The sequence below is a fragment of the Petromyzon marinus genome, unplaced genomic scaffold (genome assembly GCF_048934315.1).
Source record: "Petromyzon marinus isolate PM22_M1 ecotype Great Lakes invasive population unplaced genomic scaffold, UKy_Petmar_22M1.pri1.0 PM_G_Scaffold_181, whole genome shotgun sequence".
Lineage (NCBI taxonomy): Eukaryota > Metazoa > Chordata > Hyperoartia > Petromyzontiformes > Petromyzontidae > Petromyzon > Petromyzon marinus.
The window spans coordinates 123,740-143,477 of record NW_027422741.1 but is presented as its reverse complement, the minus strand read 5'-3'; the positions used below and the strand labels follow the sequence as shown (position 1 = coordinate 143,477).

Genomic DNA, 19,738 nt, shown 5'->3' with positions numbered 1-19,738 from the left:
GTTCCAGGGTCTCTCCGCCCCTGGCCAAGCCTTCTGGGACTCTCTAGGGGGCCCTGGAACATCCCCCAGCCCCCCCCCCCCCCCCCATCTTGGGGTCTGGGGGCCCTGTTCGTCCCACCTGGTCTGTACACCACCCTCTGTTGACGCATGTCCGCTATTACAGGTCAGCTCCCGTGGTAATACGCATACAGCCCAACAATGGCGCTACATCATCCCCCCCCCCTTGTAACATCCAGGCGTCTGCTACGTTCACAGGAAGCCCTAGACGCATGCACGAATATGCTCAAGGTGCCATGTCGTACGTTCGAGCGTATGGATGTCCCCGACTTATTTATTACCTTTACATGTAATCCAACTTGGCCTGAGAAAAAACAAAAATAATAACTTTCATTCGGCCAGACACCCAGCCGTCGATACGACTTCACAGCCAGGGTGTTCAGACAAAAGCAAGTCAAATTCATCGAGAGCATTCACTGAGAGTCGTGTTTTTTGGAGAAACAAGATGCTGGATGTACTCAACTGAGTGGCAGAAACGAGGACTTCCACATCATAGGGGTTTCCCCTTTTTTTGTGTCAACAAAACTGAAACCTTTTGGCGTCCTCTGGTCGAGCACCAATTGGGTCGAGGCTCTCAAGAAAGCCGTCCTTTGGTGTGGAACAAGCGGTTTCAAGGACAATGCCACATATATATTATCATAGTGCGTGTTTTTTGTTTGCATTTTGACTGCAGGTATTGTGGTTAATGCTGTAATATGAATCCTTGTAAAAAGGTTTCAGTTTTGTTGCCAGAAAAAAGGGGAAAAACCTCTATTATTATATTTTGGTACTGCCAAAGGAGGTCTAATGATGTAGATGACTTCCCCACGCTCATATTTTAATCTGGCTGAAAGAAAAAAATCATCCAATCCAAATCGATGTTATATCTGTCGAGTTTCCAAATCCAGAGGAAGACCCACCACCCAGCCCCACCTCACCACCCTACACCTCACCACCCAGCCCCTCCTCACCACCCTATACCTCATCTGCTCCTCCTCACCACCCTACACCTCACCACCCAGCCCCTCCTCACCACCCTACACCTCACCACCCAGCCCCTCCTCACCACCCTACATCTCATCTGCTCCTCCTCACCCTGCATCTCCCCTCCAGCTGGTGTATCTCAGCCATGATGTCGTCTATCTGCTTGAGAATCCGGCACTCCTCCACCCTCTTGAGACTCGCCACCCTCTCCTCCTCCTCCTCCTCGTCGCCCGACTTGCAGTCGCCATCATCGGCTGCACTGCGTGATCTCCGTAGTCCCCTCCTCCTCCTCTTCTTCTTCTTCCTCCTCCTCGTCTTCCTCTCCTCCTCCTCGTTCTCCTCCTCCTCGTTGTCCGCCGCCTCCTCCTCGTCTCGTGCTCTGTCGACGCTCGGCTGCAGGCGGCTGGCGCGAAACTTCAGCAGCAGCCTGCGGACACCCCCTGTAGACTCCACCACCTCCTCCTCCTCGTCCCTCCGCTCCTTCACCTCGTCACCCTCCACCACCACCTCCCCCTCCTCCTCCTCGTCGTCCGTCCGCTCCTTCACCTCGTCACCCTCCACCACCACCTCCCCCTCCTCCTCCTCGTCCCTCCGCTCCTTCGCCTCGTCACCCTCCACCACCACCTCCTCCTCTTCGTCCCTCCGCTCCTTCACCTCGTTACCCTCCACCACCACCTCCCCCTCCTCCTCCTCGTCGTCCCTCCGCTCCTTCACCTCGTCATCCACCACCACCTCCTCCTCTTCGTCCCTCCGCTCCTTCGCCTCGTCACCCTCCACCACCACCTTCTCCTCATCCCTCCGCTCCTTCACCTCGTTACCCTCCACCACCACTTCCCCCTCCTCCTCGTCGTCCCTCCGCTCCTTCACCTCGTCATCCTCCACCACCTCCCCCTCCTCATCGTCCCTCCGCTCCTTCACCTCGTCACCCTCCACCACCACCTCCCCCTCCTCCTCCTCGTCATCCCTCCGCTCCTTCGCTTCGTCCCCCTCCACCACCTCCTCCGGCGATGACGATGATGAAGACGACGACGACGATGCGTCCGAGAACGACCAACAGCTGGACGACGATGACGACGCTCTCTGCTGCCGGTATTGTTGCTGAATTTGTTTCCGTCGCTGTCGCTGCTTCTCCAGGGCGCGACCCCGGCGCCTCTCGGCGGGCGGCGGCGGCTCAGCCAGCGGCCGCGGCATCAGCGAGGAGAAGTGGAACGTCGCCTCACGCGGGGCCGAGCGCCGCTTGCCCGCGACCGCCGGCGCCGGCGGCGGCGGAAGAGGAGCCGGCGGCGACGGAGGAGACGGAGGAGGCGGAGTAGGCGGAGGAGCGCGGCAGGTAGAGGAGCCCGGGCAGGGATCGGGATTCGGTCCCGCCGGGCAATCCTCCGCCGCCGCCATCTCCCGCCGCTTGCTTAGAGGCGACCGCCCGGCCAAAACCTCCTCCTCTTCCTCCTCCGCCTTCATCACCGCCTCGGCCTCCTCTTCCCCTCCTCCTCCTCTCGCTCCGCCTCCTCCTCCGCCCCTCCTGCTGCTCGCCCTCCTGCCCACGCCCTGCCACAAAAAGTCGAAGTGTCTCTTCCACGCCGCACGCGGTTCAACCGCGGCCTCCCTGCGTCTCTCCGCCTCCTCCTCCTCCGCCTCCTCCTTGCCCGCCGCCTCGTCGGCACCGAGCGCCGGCCCCGACTCTCCGCCGCCGTCTCCCCGCTCCGGGGCGACCCTCGGGCCGATTCCCGGCGTCGGCGTCTTCCGGGCGCCGCCGCTGCCGCCGCCGCCACCACGGGAGCTCTCCTGGGGGGGCGCCGCTGCCGCCGGAGTCTCCCGGCGGCGGCGCCCCCCCTCGAGAGCCCGGAACGTCACGGGGCGACGAAGATGACAGTCGCGGCGGGGAGGCCCCGGCGCGGGCCCCGGCCCCCCGGCGTCGTCGTCGTGGAGCGGGCGAGCGACCTTGGAGGGCTCCGCGTGGGACTCGGCTCCTCCTCCGGCGTCGTCCGCGGAGCGCTTGGGCACCCGGATGGGCCAGGAGGAGCGAGCCCTCGCGGAGGGGGCGGCCGTGGCCGTGGCCGGGGCCGGGGCCCGGGCCGGGGGAGGCCGCTGGTGAGGGGGGAGGGCCGGAGGAGAGGGAGGAGACGCGGAATCAGATTCCAGCATTCAGCACGCAAACGTCCTGGTAGTGGTGGTGGTATTGGTGGTAGCGGTGGTGGTCAGTGATTGTAGTGATGTTGGTAATGGTGGTGGTGATGGTAGTGATGGTAGTGTACGGTAGTAGTGGTGGTGGTGGTATTGGTGGTGGTAGTGATGGTAGTGTATGGTAGTAGTGGTGGTGGTGGTGGTAATGGGGGAAGTGGCGGTAGAAGTGGTGGTGGTGATGGTGCTAGTGGTGGTGGTAGTAGTGGTGGTGTAATGGTGGTGGTAGCGTTGCTCGTAGTAGTGGTGGTAATGGTGGTAGTGATGGTAGTGTATGGTAGTAGTGGTGGTAATGGTGGAAGTGGTGGAAGTGGTGGTGGTGATGGTGCTAGTGGTGGTGGTAGTAGTGGTGGTGTAATGGTGGTGGTAGTGTTGGTGGTAGTAGTGGTGGTAATGGTGGTGGTGTCCGGCAAAACAACCCCCTACCTCCTTGTGGTGCCGGACGGGCAACGCTGCCGTGGGCAGTGCCGGGGGAGAGGGCCAATTCGGATTGGCCTTTCCCCTCATGGCGTTTGTAACCACCACAGTGGCTAAGTGGGGGCTCTGGACAGGTGTGAGGGGCTGGAAACCCCTCCACCTCCAATTAATTACCACTAAACCACGACCACAACATTTTATAAATAAGCTTGTGCCGGAGGCCCCGGGGGGACAGGCGTCTATGACGTCTCCTGACCAAACCCCATTTGGCGGAGCCAGGAGACTGAATCCTTCCCCTCGGGGCTCCTCCAAAAACAACAAAAAAAACACTACGTGTGGCCACGTGGAATGTTCGAAAGCTCACTGCGGAGGAGAGGCTGCCACTCCTCTGTCAAGAGCTGGACCGGTACCACCTGGATCTCTGTGGTAATAAGGAGGTCCTGTGGACCGGCTCTGGCTCCTGCCACCATGAGGGGTGGACAGTCCTCTATACGGGGCAGGAGACTGCCAAACAACAGGGTGTGGCTCTTTTTTTGAATAAAAGAATGAAGGGCTGTGGGAGCGTGGTGATGAGGTGTGGGAAGCTGTAAGCTCCAGGCTACTTTGGGCTCACCTTCCCATCAACCACAGGCGAGGAGTGGTGGTCATGGTAACTTATGCCCCCACCAAAGACGAACATCCGTGGAGGGATGCAAGCAAGGCCAATGAGTCAAATGCCTTCTATGACCTCCTGTCACAGGTGCTGGCTAAAGTGGCCCCTCGGGATAGAGTCATCTTGTTGGGTGACTTCAATGCCCGAGTTGGTCATGATGCTGGCACCTGGTCTGGAGTAATTGGAAGGCATCAGGCAGATCAGCTCAATAACAACGGCAGGAGGCTGCTAATTTTTTGTGCAGCCCATGGGCTTGTAATTACCAACACACTGTTCCGGCATCGGCGCATCCACACCACATCATGGATGCATGCCGGGTCCAAGCAAGAACATCTGCTGGACTACATAGTGATGGAACAGCGAATGCGAGCCCATGTCCTTGACACCAGGACCGACCGTGGAGCTTATCTGCCCACTGACCATCGACTTGTCATCTGTAAGATGCACCTGCAATTCTTCCACTCCGGTGGTGGGTGTACACCCAGGACCCCATTCAAACCCTTAGTGGCATGGTCTCAGCTAGCTGATGAAAGTTACAAACGAGAATTTCATCATCGCTTGCGGCTGGGATTGGCATTGTCTCCCACTCCTCTTGATGTCGAGGGGAAATGGGCGAGGTTTAGGACTGTAGCTCATGTAGTTGCAATGGCTGCTTTGGGTACACGGTCCAGACCTCCCCAGAGACCCTGGCTGACAAGAGGAGGTGTTCAAGCTGGCTGGGAAAAATCGACAGGCCCACTCTCATCGGCTACAGCGTCCCACGTCGGAGAATGAGGAGGCTTACCGCAGCCTTCGCTCGGAGGTTCGGGGAGCCGTGAGGCGCTGCAAGGATGGGTGGTGGTCGCAGGTTGCTGAGGAGATGGAGTCTGCCTCAGTGGCCTGCAATTACAAATCTCTATTTAACTCCATCAAAAAAGTAACCTGCAGCGCCACACCTATTACCATCATTAGGGGAAAGAACGGTGATCCAATATCCGACCCCCAGGAACAGGTTTGCAGATTTTCTGAGCATTCCTGAGGTCCTGGGAAAGGGGAAATCCCTCAGCCATGAAAACGTGGGACAAAGTGGGGATGACCCTGCTGAGGCTGCGGTGCCTCAAATATTGGAGGAAGTCACCCACTGTGATTGGCTGGCTGAGGTGCCATCCGTTGAGGACAGCAAGTTGGCACAGTAGGGGGCACAGGTGGTGCATCAGCCAGTCGTCTCAATCAGTCGACCCGTGGCACCTGGGTCTGCCCCGTGACCTCCTGCCAGCGGGCGTTCGACATTTCACGTGGCCTCAAGGTGCACATGGCCTGGCACAAGCGTCGTGGTGACGTCACCGCCACTTGGTGGCGAACTGCGGTTGTTGTTGTTGACAGTGGAGCTGCTGGTAGTATATTTGGAGTGTGAGTGTCTCTCGCCTCGTGGTCACGTGGATTTGTTTCTGGTTCCTCCGGTTTCCCCCCCTCCAGATTTAGAATTAACATCACGCATTTAAAATATTTAACTGCAATACATTTCCACACGATGAAGTCACTTTGTGTTGAGCTTTAATTTGTGATGGGCAGGTCGCTTGTGAAAAAACGCTATATAGCTCAGTGGGCCTTACCTTGTACAATAAAATAGAAAAACTAGTTTATAGTTTAAGAAGAGAGATGAGTTGGATCTGTCACGTGGGTTATTTAAATAAAAAAGGTTATTCGTTTCATCAGGTCATGTGCACAGATTACAATAACATTTGGAGGGGAAAAAAAACATGCTGGCCGTTATGTGACTTCACCGAAAAAGCCAAAGAGTACGTTATGGTCAAGTTTTATGAATTTTTTTTTTAGGATATTTGCTCTTAATGTGCTTACTTTCCCCTAGCACATTCACTGCATTGTCTTGGTGAATGCGAGGCATCGCGTGGTCATAACCCACCGGGGTATTTTCCCCTTACGCGTCAAGAGATTGACATTCTCAATGGAAATCATTTCAGGTATTCACTGAAAGTGTCAGAGCTGAATGTTCAGGATAAAACTGAACATTCGTGCTAAAGATTGGTGCCATATTGTACGATAATTGTGCAAAATGCAACCAAAACACAATTAGCACGGTTAGCTACGCACCGCTACAGTCTACATTATAGACTGTCAGTACACTCACTCAGCTTAATAACCATTGCTAGAGTCAACATTATAGACTGTCAGAACACTCAACATACTTAATAACCATTACTACAGTCTACATTATAGACTGCCAGTACACTCACCATACTTAATAACCATTACTACAGTCTACATTATAGACTGTCAGTACACTCATTCAGCTTAATAGCCATTACTACAGTATACATTATAGACTGTCAGTACACTCACCATACTTAATAACCAGGCTACAGTCTACATTATAGACTGTCAGTACACTCACCATACTTAATAACCATTGCTACAGTCAACATTATAGACTGTCAGTACACTCACCATACTTAATAACCATTACTACAGTCTACATTATAGACTGTCAGTACACTCACTCAGCTTAATAACCATTACTACAGTCTACATTATAGACTGTCAGTACACTCACCATACTTAATAACCATTACTACAGTCTACATTATAGACTGTCAGTACACTCACTCAGCTTAATAACCAGGCTACAGTCTACATTATAGACTGTCAGTACACTCACCATACTTAATAACCATTACTACAGTCTACATTATAGACTGTCAGTACACTCACCATACTTAATAATCATTACTACAGTCTACATTATTATTCACAAATTAAATCGTTTGTATTTTGTCAATGGCCATAGCCTCAGCACTGTCCCATAGACCCAACACTGCCCATAAATTCAACAGTGCATATTTAAACTATCTGCGAATCACGGGCTGGACATTTCAGGCCACTTTTTACCTCACGTTTTCCCTCACGAGAGGCGATCTCGCACCCCTGGGGGGTCGTCATCGTCGATAATTTCTGCTCCGAAATAAATAAAAAATTCAAATCCGCACCTCACGACTCTCAAAATGGCGCCTGGCCGACGAGGAGTCTCAAAAATTTGGCGGGAAAAAAAATCCCGCGTCACGTGGCTAGGGAGGAACCAAATCTGATTGGCTCCAAGCCGCCGCTTGGACCAATCAGAGAGCTCCAAGCGCCTCGCCTCACAGCAGCTCCGCTCCTGCACTGATAGATCACTGCAGGTCTCTCGTCTATAGTTGAATAGTGTAATAGTGTGTGTGTGTATGTAGCTGTGTGTATATGTGTGTATCTCTGTGTATGTGTGTCTCCGTGTGTATGTGTGTATGTGTATCTGTGTGTGTATGTGTGTGTATCAACCACGTTATGTATGCTGATGATTTGGTAATAGCTGCTCAGTCAGAGGAGGAGTTGGAGACGCTGCTGCTGAGACTGGAGCGTGTTACTAAGAGGTGGGGCCTTACCATCAGCCCCACCAAAACTAAGCACCTGCCTGGGTATTTTGTACCATCGGACACTCCACCCCCACAACTCCCAATCGGTGATGGGGCAGTTGTGGAGAGAGTGGAGAGTTTCCCATACCTGGGCAGTGTGCTTATGACTGGCTCCAGTTTAACAGCAGAGGTCTCACTCCGAATCAGTCGAGCGGCATTAACTTTTCATCGGTTGTGTAACGCTGTGTGGAAGCTACCTGGTCTGTCGCTCCGCACTAAGCTTCAGGTCTTCTCGGCCACGGTCATTCCCTCCCTTCTCTACACTTGCGAAACGTGGACCCCCCTAATGGAACATCTTCGCCGGTTAGAAACATTTAGGCTGGCCTGCCTACGATCCATCCTGGGTTTAACCAGACTGGATTGTGTGAGCTCACAAATCCTTGAAAGATCTGGGCAGGGTCCCATCGGTGAGCTCCTCCGGCAGGCAAGGCTGCGATGGCTGGGTCATGTAGCCCGCATGCCCAGCCACCGCATGCCGAAACAGCTTTTGTTTGGCCGGATTGAGGGGGCTAAGCGGGCACGGCACGGGCTAGAGAAGAGATGGAGTGATGTGGTACAGGAGGACGTGGAGCTGAGTGGACTTGCCGATGACTGGTACCAGCGGTGTCAAGATCGGCCTCTGTGGAGGAGGCTCGTGAAGGATGCTACTGGGCAGTTGGAGGCAGTCGCCCTCCAACAACAACGGAGGGCGGAGGAGCGACGCTCACAACAGCGAGCGGAGCGCCGGGTGGCTAAAGCACAGCAGGTTGGCACAGTAGGGGGCACAGGTGGTGCATCAGCCAGTCATCTCAGTCAGTCGACCCGTGGCACCTGGGTCTGCCCCGTGACCTCCTGCCAGCGGGCGTTCGACACTTCACGTGGCCTCAGGGTGCACATAGCCTGGCACAAGCGTCGTGGTGACGTCACCGCCACTTAGTGGCGAATGGCGGTTGTTGTTGTATCTGTGAGTATTTGTGTGTATGTATCTGTATGTACGTGTGTATGTGTGTATGTATGTGTATCTGTGTGTATGTGTATATCTGTGTGTATGTATCTGTGTGTACGTCTCTGTGCGTGTATCCGTGTGTCTCTTTGATCTTTGTGTCTGTGTGGGTGCACATAGCCTGGCACAAGCGTCGTGGTGACGTCACCGCCACTTAGTGGCGAATGGCGGTTGTTGTTTGTGTGTGTCTCTGTGTGTGTGTCTCTGTGTGTCTCCGTGTGTGTACGTGTGTGTGGTGTGTGTCTCTGTGTGTGGTGTGTGTCTCTGTGTGTTTCTGTGTGTGTATCTCTGTTTGATGTGTGTGTCTCTGTGTGTGTCTCTGTGTGTGTGATGTGTCTTTGTGTGTGTCTGTATGTGTGTGTCTCTGTGTGTAATGTGTGTCTTTGTGTGTCTCTGTGTGTGTGTCTCTGTGTGTGTCTCTGTGTGTCTCTGTGTGTGTCTCTGTGTGTGTTGTATTGCCTCGTTACGCGGTAAATGCTGCGGCACAACAGGAGGGAACTGCAGGGATGAGGCTCTCCAGTCTTGGTGCTGTGAATTAAAACAGCGCCAGGGTGGAGCGTCGCGTCCCTACAGCTCGTAGCTGTGACGAAGCCAGAGTGATCAGCGGACAGCCACCATGGTTGCCAGGTAAGGGGAGACTTCACCCGGAACTCTCCTCCACACGTGTTCCCCATGAACATTGTCGCAATAAACGTACGATCAGGAATCTTTAAAATATCCGACCTTTGTTGTTCCGCAAGAATATTAACGCTCAAACTCGTATCGAACTCTTCATTAATTCACTTGGTCAAACAGTTCAGGTACTCGGCAAAGCATTTCACCACCCGGTATGCAACAGTTAAACAATCTACTCCAAATGAACACCGAAATGTCAAATCATCATCCACCATTGACTTCCACATCGATGGAAGCCATTTGCCATGACGTCCAAGCCATTAAACACCGGAACAACGAACGTGCCATTCAAGTACATCTTGAAACCCATTATCTGAAGTAGTTTGTATTAAACAATAACTAAATAATAGAAACACGTTTACAAAATTAAGCGAAGTTATAGTCACGGACTTTTTCCAACTTTAGCTCAACAGGACCACAAAAGCTCAGATATGCGGTGCATAATAAATGAATCAATCTGATTGAAATCATCAACTGGCTAAACACTTTCCGATTTCAACATCACCTTATAAAAGAATAACATTTTAAATATAAGCGCACAACTGTATCTATCTGTGATGAGCGCTGCACTTTCCGTTGTTTTAATGCAGGGGGCGCTGCAAACTTACGCACCCCCTGCATGGACGACGGAGGCGCAGGGACAGACGTTCGATTACGTTGGAATCGATCTGCAGACGGCGGTCTTCTCACACGGCCAGCAGCTCCGTGTCGCCTTATCTCGATCCCGCAATCCCAAACAGGTGAAAGTCCGCATCGAACCGAACCCCCGGCAAGGCCATCTACTTAATGTTGAGAGAAAATCCACTTGAAATGACCTTTTCAATGAAGTCTTCCAGATGTAAATTGATACAAGCTTTTAATGAAGAAATAAAATTATCTAATTCAAAACACAACACAATTCAAAGATGTTTCATTTTAAAACTTCAAAACGGAGCATGGGGTACTTGCGTGAATGCGTCCTTCGTGTGCAAATGTTGTGACTTTCCTGGCCTGAAGGCCGTCAATGTGTTGGCCCATTAATTGGTGCACAGCGTCTCAACAACAGCAGTGGGGTTTGCTTCAACCGATAGGTAACGAACATCCAGACGTCAATCAGCAAGGAGCATTTCTAGTCCCAGTTAGACAAAATTTACGTCAACACGTAAGACAAAACTATAATTCGTGTTGTAGAGAATGTACCTCCTCGTATACGTGTAACTTTCAAGTGGTATGCCTTGTAACTGATGAATGATCCGAGCGTGCTCCCTATTTCAAAGACAATGAGTTGCTCCAGATGCTTCGTGGAACACAAAAACACCGTTTGACCTGTATCACAAGAACAACGGGTCTCACCTGAGTTCTCTGTACAGGTTACTTTCAAACACACACACACACTTTGTCCTAACATCACTTATTCAATGTTTGACCCTTACAGATCAAATGTTACAAGAATGCACAAAACCAGACAAGTATACATTCTAAATTATTGACAGGCATATTAACAAAATTGGATTACTGCAGTGAAATATACTGCATCACGTTACATCGTATTAACAAGAAGCTTTTAAAAAAAGTTGCACATTCTGCTTCACAGTGTATGTAAAACATACTATTGTGTCATTCAAAACGAGTAGGCCATTGCATGCTGGCGTCTGAGTGAAAATGTAGCAAATTCTAAACATTACCTACAAACCGAGGTGCGCTGAGTGCCTTTGCTCCATCAGACCAATTCTGCAGAGGAAGCGTCAGCTGCAGACAGAAAAAAATAATATCCACACCATCTACACGTCAGGCACAGAGGAATGCACACGTGACTTACACGTCTATACTTATTAATATATTCATGATGTAATGAAAAAATTTGATGAACATGCAAATGCCTTCCCGCACCGAGTGCACCTGAAGGGTTTCTCTCCACGGGCTGTTATGGCACACAATGAGAGGGAAAATGTCATTAATATGCCTGGAAGCCTTCATATAATCAAGATGAATGTTAACTCAAAACTCTAAGCACACAATTTCGGCTGTCTCACTACAAAAGGAATATTTATGAAAGCTAAATTCAGCTGACATAGCAAAGGGTGTTGAAAACAATACCATTTGTGTTATGCAGAAATACAGAAATTAATGTTCAATCGCAACTTAGAGGTGTGAATCCAGGCTCAGATGTCCTTGAATGCTGGGATGAACAGTTCCGACTTCAGCTGAATGTGTGTGCTGTGTTCACCTCCTGTTTCCATTCTTACAAAGAGTTCCAGAGGAAAACAAAAATAAACTATTTTTTATATAACTTCCGTGTTCAATAGAGTTAAAGACTTTACTTCAAACACAAACTTGACACTGTCACACACTGGCAGTGGCGTGTCTAGAATCATGCTGGCCACCTTCATCTGCTCGGCATCAATGCTTTCTCACTCCACCAAGTAATTAATCGAGGATCAGTGAACATATCCGAGGCTAACTGGAGTTTGCGTGTCTCTCTCCGTGGTGAGATGTTAACTACCTCACCTGGTATACAGGAAGTCGTGGGTTCGATCCCGACCCTGACGCCTGCTGTATATTTGGAGTTTGCGCGTCTCTCCGCTGAGTGTCTTTGACCGATAGACATTGACACACGTATTCTTGTTTCTTTCGGTAAAGTTATGTAGATAGAAAATAACAATAACAGATAATACAATTACATTAAATAAAGACCACTTGTGTTGCGATCAAAACGACGTGAGTTTTTTTGCTTTATTTACAATTATTTGTTAATTTTTATTGTTATTTTGATTTAATTTTCTATCTACGTGACTTCACCGAAAGAACCAAGAATATTAATTCCTGCAGTCACCAAAGTTTTAAGTCAAAACATTCACACACGTTGACAAAGCCTCACCTTGTGTTGTTGTGGGCAGGTCGCTTCTGATAACAAGAGCGGTATAGCAGCTCAAGCGGGCTTGGCCTGCTAACAAAAGAAAATAAAAACTGCGTGAATATTTACAATAAAACAAAGTTACAAAGTGGCGAGCTGGGTGAAGACAAATTAAACTTAAGCGAGATAATTAAAGTGAATGCAATCAGGCGAGGGCAGGAGGCAAGGCCCCGCGTGGCTAGGCCCCGCATTGTAAAGTTCCAACCTGGACATCGATTCCCATGCTCGCTGCTACTCAACTGACATCCCTACGAGAGAGAGGCTCTACCTTGGTAAACAACAACAACAACCACCACCACCACAACGACCACCACCACCACAACGATGAGAATTTCTCACCTCGGATTTCAGTGCAAGTGCGCACACGGCAGCTTCCTGTTGCCTCGCGACAGCAGGAAGTAGTATGACGTCACTTCCCTCCCACGAGCGGCTCTCTAACTGAATAAATTATGTTAATGAAGCCGGCCCATATGTTGAGAGATGGGGGCGTGGACGCTGAACCCGTCGCAATAAACTCGCGACGGCTTTAACGGTCACATTATGTTAATGAGCTACCAGTCACTGGGCGTAGCTTTGCCCAAATAAGGATTGCCACTGGAACGATATCGGAAGTGACCCAGGCGGAGGTGACGTCACGCTCAAGAGCGCGGTGGACGGGGGTCGGGGTGAATACCTTGGTGACATGACGTCACTAGCGAGGTACACCTCCCTCTGGCGATTCACGCCGATGAGGTAATGCAGAGTGGTGACGTCACAGAGTTGGAGTTGATTTAGATTCATTTTTCATTGCTCCCTCCCTTGGGTGTGTGAGCTCAGAATCAGAATCAGAAAGGGTTTTATTCGCCATGTAAGTTCACACCGACACGGAATTTACTTTGGCAGGATGGTGCATACATTCAACATATAGGAATCTAAAATCTTAAATAAGTTTTAAACAAGTCTTACTATAATAAGGGTTAAAAGTCTAACACCAAGGGGCTGAAGTATATAAAATTAAATACATATCGAATATAAAATAGCTTTAAGATATAATTTAAAAATAAAAAATACAAATAGGGTAACATAGTTAATATCGGCAAGGTGTCGTTATGTAGATCAAATGTTAAAAACAGTGTTAGCCCTTGGCCTTGTTTAACAGGCCAGCAGCAGATGGGAAGAAACTGTTTTTATGGCGTGAGGTTTTGGTCCTGATGGACCGAAGCCTTCTGCCGGAGGGGAGTAGCTGAAACAGAGAGTGTCCAGGGTGGGAGAAATCGGCCATAATCTTCCTCGCTCGCCTCATGGACCTTGTCGAAATGCCAACAACGTGGACATTATTGTGCATACACTGTGTGTACACTGTGTGTGTATACACTGTGTGTCACTGTGTGTGTCACTGTGTGTCACTGTGTCACTGTGTGTCACTGTGTGTGCACACTGTGTGTGTCACTGTGTGTGTGTCACTGTGTATATACTGTATGTACACCGTGTATACGATGTGTGTGTGTACACTGTGTATACCCTGTGTGTACACTGTTTGTGTACACTGTGTATACACTGTGTGCGTACACTGTGTGTGTGTACACTGTGTGTACATTGTGTGTGTACACTCTGTGTATACACTGTGTGTGTCACTGTGTGTGTCAATGTGTGTGTGTCACTGTGCCTGGCACAAGCGTCGTGGTGACGTCACCTCCACTTAGTGGCGAATGGCGGTTGTTGTCACTGTGTGCGTCACTGTGTGTGTACACTGTGTATATACTGCGTGTACACACACACAGTGTACACTGTGTGTGTGTACACTATGTGTATACACTGTGTGTACACTGTGTGTGTCACTGTGTCACTGTGTGTACACTGTGTGTGTACACTGTGTGTGTACACTGTATGTGTGTGTACACTGTGTGTGTACACTGTGTGTGTACACTGTGTACAGACACTGTGTGTGTACACTGTGTGTTCACTGTGTGTACACTGTGTATACACTGTGTCCACTGTGTATGTACACTGTGTATACGGTGTGTGTGTACACTGTATACACTGTGTGTACACTGTGTACACGTGTGTACATTGTGTGTACACTGTGTATAAACTGTTCACTGTGTGTGTGTACACTGTGTGTACACTGTGTGTGTACACTGTGTGTATACTGTGTGTATGTACAGTGAGTGTACACTGTGTGTACACTGTGTGTACTCTGTGTGTGTACACTGTGTGTGTACACTGTGTGTGTGTACTCTGTGTGTGTGTACTCTGTGTGTGTACACTGTGTGTACAGTGTGTGTACACTGTGTGTGTACTGTGTGTGTACACTGTGTGTGTACACTGTGTTTGTGTCCACATTGAACCGAACCCCTGCAAGGCCATCTACTTAATGACGAGAGAAAATTCACACGAAATGTCCTTTTCAATGAAGTCTTCCAGATGTAAATTGAGACAAGCTTTTAATGAAGAAATAAAATCATCTAATTCAAAACACAACACAAGTCGAAGATGTTTCATTTTAAAACTTCAAAACGGAGCACCGGGTGCTTGCGTGAATTCGTCCTTCGTGTGCAAATGTTGTGACTTTCCTTGCATGAAGGCCGTCAATGTGTTGGACCATTAAATGGTGCACAGCGTCTCAACAACAGCAGTGGGGTTTGCCTCAACCGATGGTTGTGAACATCCAGACGTGAATCAGCAAGGTGCATTTCTAGTCCCAGTTAGACAAAATATACGTCAACACGTAAGACAAAACTACAATTCGTGTTGTAGAGAATGTATCTCCTCCTATACGTGTAACTTTCAAGTGGTATGCCTTGTAACTGATGAATGATCCGAGCGTGCTCCCTATTTCAAAGACGATGAGTTGCTCCAGAGGCAGACGCTTCGAGAAACACAAAAGTACCCTTTGACCTGTATCACAAGAACAACGGGTCTCACCTTAGTTCTCTGTACAGGTTACTTCCAAAACACACACACACTTTGTCCTAACATCACATATTCAATGTGTGACCCTCAGATAAAATGTTACATGCACAATCAGACAAGTATTCATTCTAAATCATTGACGGGCATATTAGCAACATTGAATTACTGCAGCGAAATTGACTGCATCACGTTACATCGTATTAACAAGAAGTTATTTTACAAATACGCACCATCTGCTTGACAGTGTATGTACACCGTACTATTGTTGCGTCATTCAAAACGAGTAGGCCGTTGCATGCTGGCGTCTGGGTCAAAATTTAGCAAATTCTAAACATTACGCTACAAATAATAGATCACGGCACTTCGATGGCAACACAATCAATCGTCATCAGGTGGGACAAGCACAGCAGCAATAAGAGGAAACTGCTGGAGTAGGCGCCTACTACTTCAGCAGTTTCTCTTGCTGTGGTTGTCCGACCTGATGACGATTGCTTGTGTTGTGATCTAAACGCCGTGACCTGTTATGTTTCTACCCACGTGGTGACTTTACCGAAATAACTCAAGAGTGTGGATTCGAATCAAGATTGCCTACAAACTACACAACTGAGATGACGCATCAATCATCGCCCCCTACTGACAGGCTCTTGTCCACATGCAGGTTGGTGCAGGGCCACCACCCTGTGCCACACAGGGGCAGCTGCTACTTGGTGATGCGCTTCGAGTGTTTCAGACGAGGTACGACAAAACTTGGAGATGCCGAGGCGGTTAAGCAAGCGCCGAGTAAATGCAATTAATATAACATAGTGAATGCTTGGGAGCTTATTGTCTCTCGCTCCTGGTTAGAGATCTACCCAACCCACAGGTCCACAAAGACTGGCCGCTCTTACTCTGCAGGTTGAACCTAGGAATTGAGTGTTCAACTTCACATTCTTGTCATTAATGGCCTGTGACAAAGGTGCATCTATTGTAGCGACATCGTCTCTGGCTTACACATCTACCGGGTCTCCACTTGACTTTGTATTGTCTAGGAGCAAGTCCACCCACACCTCCACTTCCACAAACTGCTGGGAGTTGCCTCGCTCTGCCTCACAGTGAGAATTCTCCTCCTGCTTCACGTTGCGTCCATCGATGTGAAGGTCCCATTTTGGAGTTGAATCTTCATCACATTTCACCTTCACTTCTTCCCTCTTCACCATCACTTCATCCCTCTTCACCATCACCTCTTTATATTTCACCTCGATACCTTTAAAAGTGTCCAAGCTGGGATTTTCGTCCGGTTCTTGTTTCATGAGGGATGGGCTTATTGGGGCACTTTGACTTTCACAAGCTGATTTCAGACTCCACTCCTTGCAGATCTTCTGATGCTTCTATGTTCTCTGGTGTACTTGAAGATTTTATGAATGTGCAAACGCCTTCCCGCAGAGTGCACCTGAAGGGTTTCTCTCCCGTGTGTGTTCTCTGGTGTACTTTAAGATGTGGTGACTGTGAAAACGCCTTCCCGCATAGAGTGCACTTGAAGGGTTTCTCTCCCGTGTGTGTTCTCTGGTGTACTTTAAGATGTGGTGACTGTGAAAACGCCTTCCCGCACAGAGTGCACTTGAAGGGTTTCTCTCCCGTGTGTGTTCTCTCGTGTACTTGAAGATTTGATGACTGTGCAAACATCATCCCACACAAAATGCACCTGAAGGGTTTCTCTCCTGTGTGTATTCTCTGGTGTTTTTTAAGAACAGATGACAGTGAAAATGCCTTCCCACACACAGTGCACTTGAATGGTTTCTCTCCTGTGTGTGTTCTCTGGTGTTTTTTAAGAACAGTTGACTGTGAAAATGCCTTCCCACACACACTGCACTTGAAGGGTTTCACTCCCGTGTGTGTTCTCTGGTGTTCTACAAGAGTAGATGAATGTGCAAACGCCTTCCCACACATCGTGCACCTGAAGGATTTCACTCCCGTGTGTGTTCTCTGGTGTATTACAAGAGCAGATGAACGTGGAAACGCCTTCCCACACACACTGCACTTGAAGGGTTTCTCTCCCGTGTGTGTTCTCTGGTGTTCTACAAGAGTAGATGAATGTGCAAACGCCTTCCCACACATCGTGCACCTGAAGGGTTTCACTCCCGTGTGTGTTCTCTGGTGTATTACAAGAGCAGATGAACGTGGAAACGCCTTCCCACACACACTGCACCTGAAGGGTTTCTCTCCCGTGTGTGTTCTCTGGTGGGTCTGAAAAACTGATGACCATGCAAATGCCTTCCCACACACAGTGCACTTAAAGGGTTTCTCTCCCGTGTGTGTTCTCTGGTGGGTCTGAAAAACTGATGTCCATGCAAATGCCTTCCCACACACAGTGCACTTGAAGGGTTTCACTCCCGTGTGTGTTCTCTGGTGTGTTACAAGAGCAACCGACTGTGAAAATGCCTTCCCACACACACTGCACTTGAAGGGTTTCACTGCCATGTGTGTTCTCTGGTGGGTTACAAGAGCAGATGAACGTGCAAACGCCTTCCCACACACACTGCACTTAAAGGGTTTCTCTCCTGTGTGTGTTCTCTGGTGTTCTTTAAGAACAGATGACTGTGAAAATGCCTTCCCACACACAGTGCACTTGAAGGGTTTCTCTCCCGTATGTGTTCTCTGGTGTATTTTAAGAGCAAATGACCGTGCAAATGCATAGTTGCACACACTACACTTGAAGGGTTTCTCTCCTGTGTGTGTTCTCTGGTGTATTTTAAGAGTAGATGAATGTGCAAATGCCTTCCCGCACATCGTGCACCTGAAGGGTTTCTCTCCTGTGTGAGTTCTCTGGTGCCATGTCAAATTTCCAGTCCGATCCGTGCTGTATGCACACCGGTCGCATTGTTGACTTGTCCTACCGAGCTGCGCTGAGTGCATTTGCTCCATCAGTCCAATTCTGCGGAGGAAGCATCAGAGGAAGCGTCAGCTGCGGACAGAAAAAAATAATATCCACACCATCTACACGTCAGTATCGAGGCACAGAGGAATGCATATATACATGTGACTTACACGTCTATATTCATATATTCATGATGTAGTAAAAACGTTTCACAAATTCATCACAGGGCAGTTACGGCACACAATGAGAGGGCAAATGGTCATAAACATGCCTGGAAGCCCTCGTATCTTCAAAATGAATGTTAACCTAAAACTCCGAGCACACAATTTCTGCTGTCTGGTTACAAAAGGAATATTTATGAGAGCTAAATTCAGCTGACATAGCAAAGGGTATTGAAAACAATACTATTTGTGTTAGGCAGAAATGCATAAATTAACGTTCAATCGCAAATTAGAGGTGTGAATCCAGGCTCACGTCCTTAAATGCTGGGATGAACAGTTCCGACTTCAGCTGCACGTGTGTGCTGTGTTCACCTCCTGTTTCCATTCTTACAAAGAGTTCCAGAGGAAAACAAAAATAAACTATTGTTTTGATATAACTTCCGTGTTCAACAGAGTTAATAGACTTTACTGCAAATACAAACTTGACACTGTCACACACTGGCAGTGGCGTGTCTAGAATCATGCCTGGCCACCTTCATCTGCTTGGCATGAATGCTTCCTCACTCCACCAAGTAATTAATCGAGGATCAATGAACATAGCCGAGGCTAACTGGAGTTTGCGTGTCCCTCTCCGTGGTGAGATGTTAACTGCCTCACCTGGTGTACAGGAAGTCGTGGGTTCGATCCCGACCCTGACGCCTGCTGTATATTTGGAGTTTGCACGTCTCTCCGCTGAGCGTCTTTGACCGATTGACATTGACACACGTATTCTTGTTGATTTCGGTAAAGTTACGTAGATAGAAAATAACAATAACAGATAATACAATTACATTAAATAAAGACCACTTGTGTTGCGATCAAAACGACGTGAGTTGTTTTTCTTTATTTGAAGTTATTTATTTATTTCATTGTTATTTTATTCAATTTTCTATCTACTTGACTTTACCGAAAGAACCACGAATATTAATTCCTGCAGTCACCAAAGTTTTAAGTCAAAACATTCACACACGTTGACAAAGCCTCATCTTGTGTTGTTGTGGGCAGGTCGCTTCTGATAACAAGAGCGGGATAGCAGCTCAAGCGGGCTTGGCCTGCTAACAAAAGAAAATAAAAACTGCGTGAATATTTACAATAAAACAAAGTTACAAAGTGGCGAGCTGGGTGAAGACAAATTAAACTTAAGCGAGATAATTAAAGTGAACGCAATCAGGCGAGGGCAGGAGGCAAGGCCCCGCGTGGCTAGGCCCCACGTTGTAAAGTTCCAACCTGGACATCGATTCCCATGCTCGCTGCTACTCAACTGACATCCCTACGAGAGAGAGAGGCTCTACCTTGGTAAACAACAACAACAACCACCACAACAACAACAACCACCACTACCACTACAACCACCACCACCACCACAACCACCACCACAACGATGAGAATTTCTCACCTCGTATTTCAGTATAAGCGCGCACACGGCAGCTTCCTGTTGCCTCGCGACAGCAGGAAGTAGTATGACGTCACTTCCCTCCCACAAGCGGCTCTTTAACTGAATAAATTATGTTAATGAGGCCTGCCCATATGTC

General features: G+C 48.9%; 1 protein-coding gene and 1 long non-coding RNA gene across 2 annotated transcripts; both read right to left on the bottom strand.

Annotated features, from left to right (window-relative positions):
• Positions 1-9,449: 9,449 nt before the first annotated feature.
• Positions 9,450-11,822, bottom strand: LOC142912013 (uncharacterized). The gene is made up of 2 exons (XR_012933874.1): positions 11,032-11,822; positions 9,450-10,672 (listed from the first exon to the last, which is right to left on the bottom strand). It is a non-coding gene; the product is annotated as an uncharacterized LOC142912013 (long non-coding RNA).
• Positions 11,823-14,666: 2,844 nt separating this feature from the next.
• LOC142912009 (uncharacterized) lies at positions 14,667-18,606 on the bottom strand. The gene is made up of 2 exons (XM_076060342.1): positions 18,481-18,606; positions 14,667-18,063 (listed from the first exon to the last, which is right to left on the bottom strand). The coding sequence occupies exon 2, from the start codon at positions 18,051-18,053 to the stop codon at positions 16,473-16,475; it is 1,581 nt and encodes a 526-aa protein (XP_075916457.1). The 5' UTR covers positions 18,054-18,063; positions 18,481-18,606; the 3' UTR covers positions 14,667-16,472.
• Positions 18,607-19,738: the final 1,132 nt, after the last annotated feature.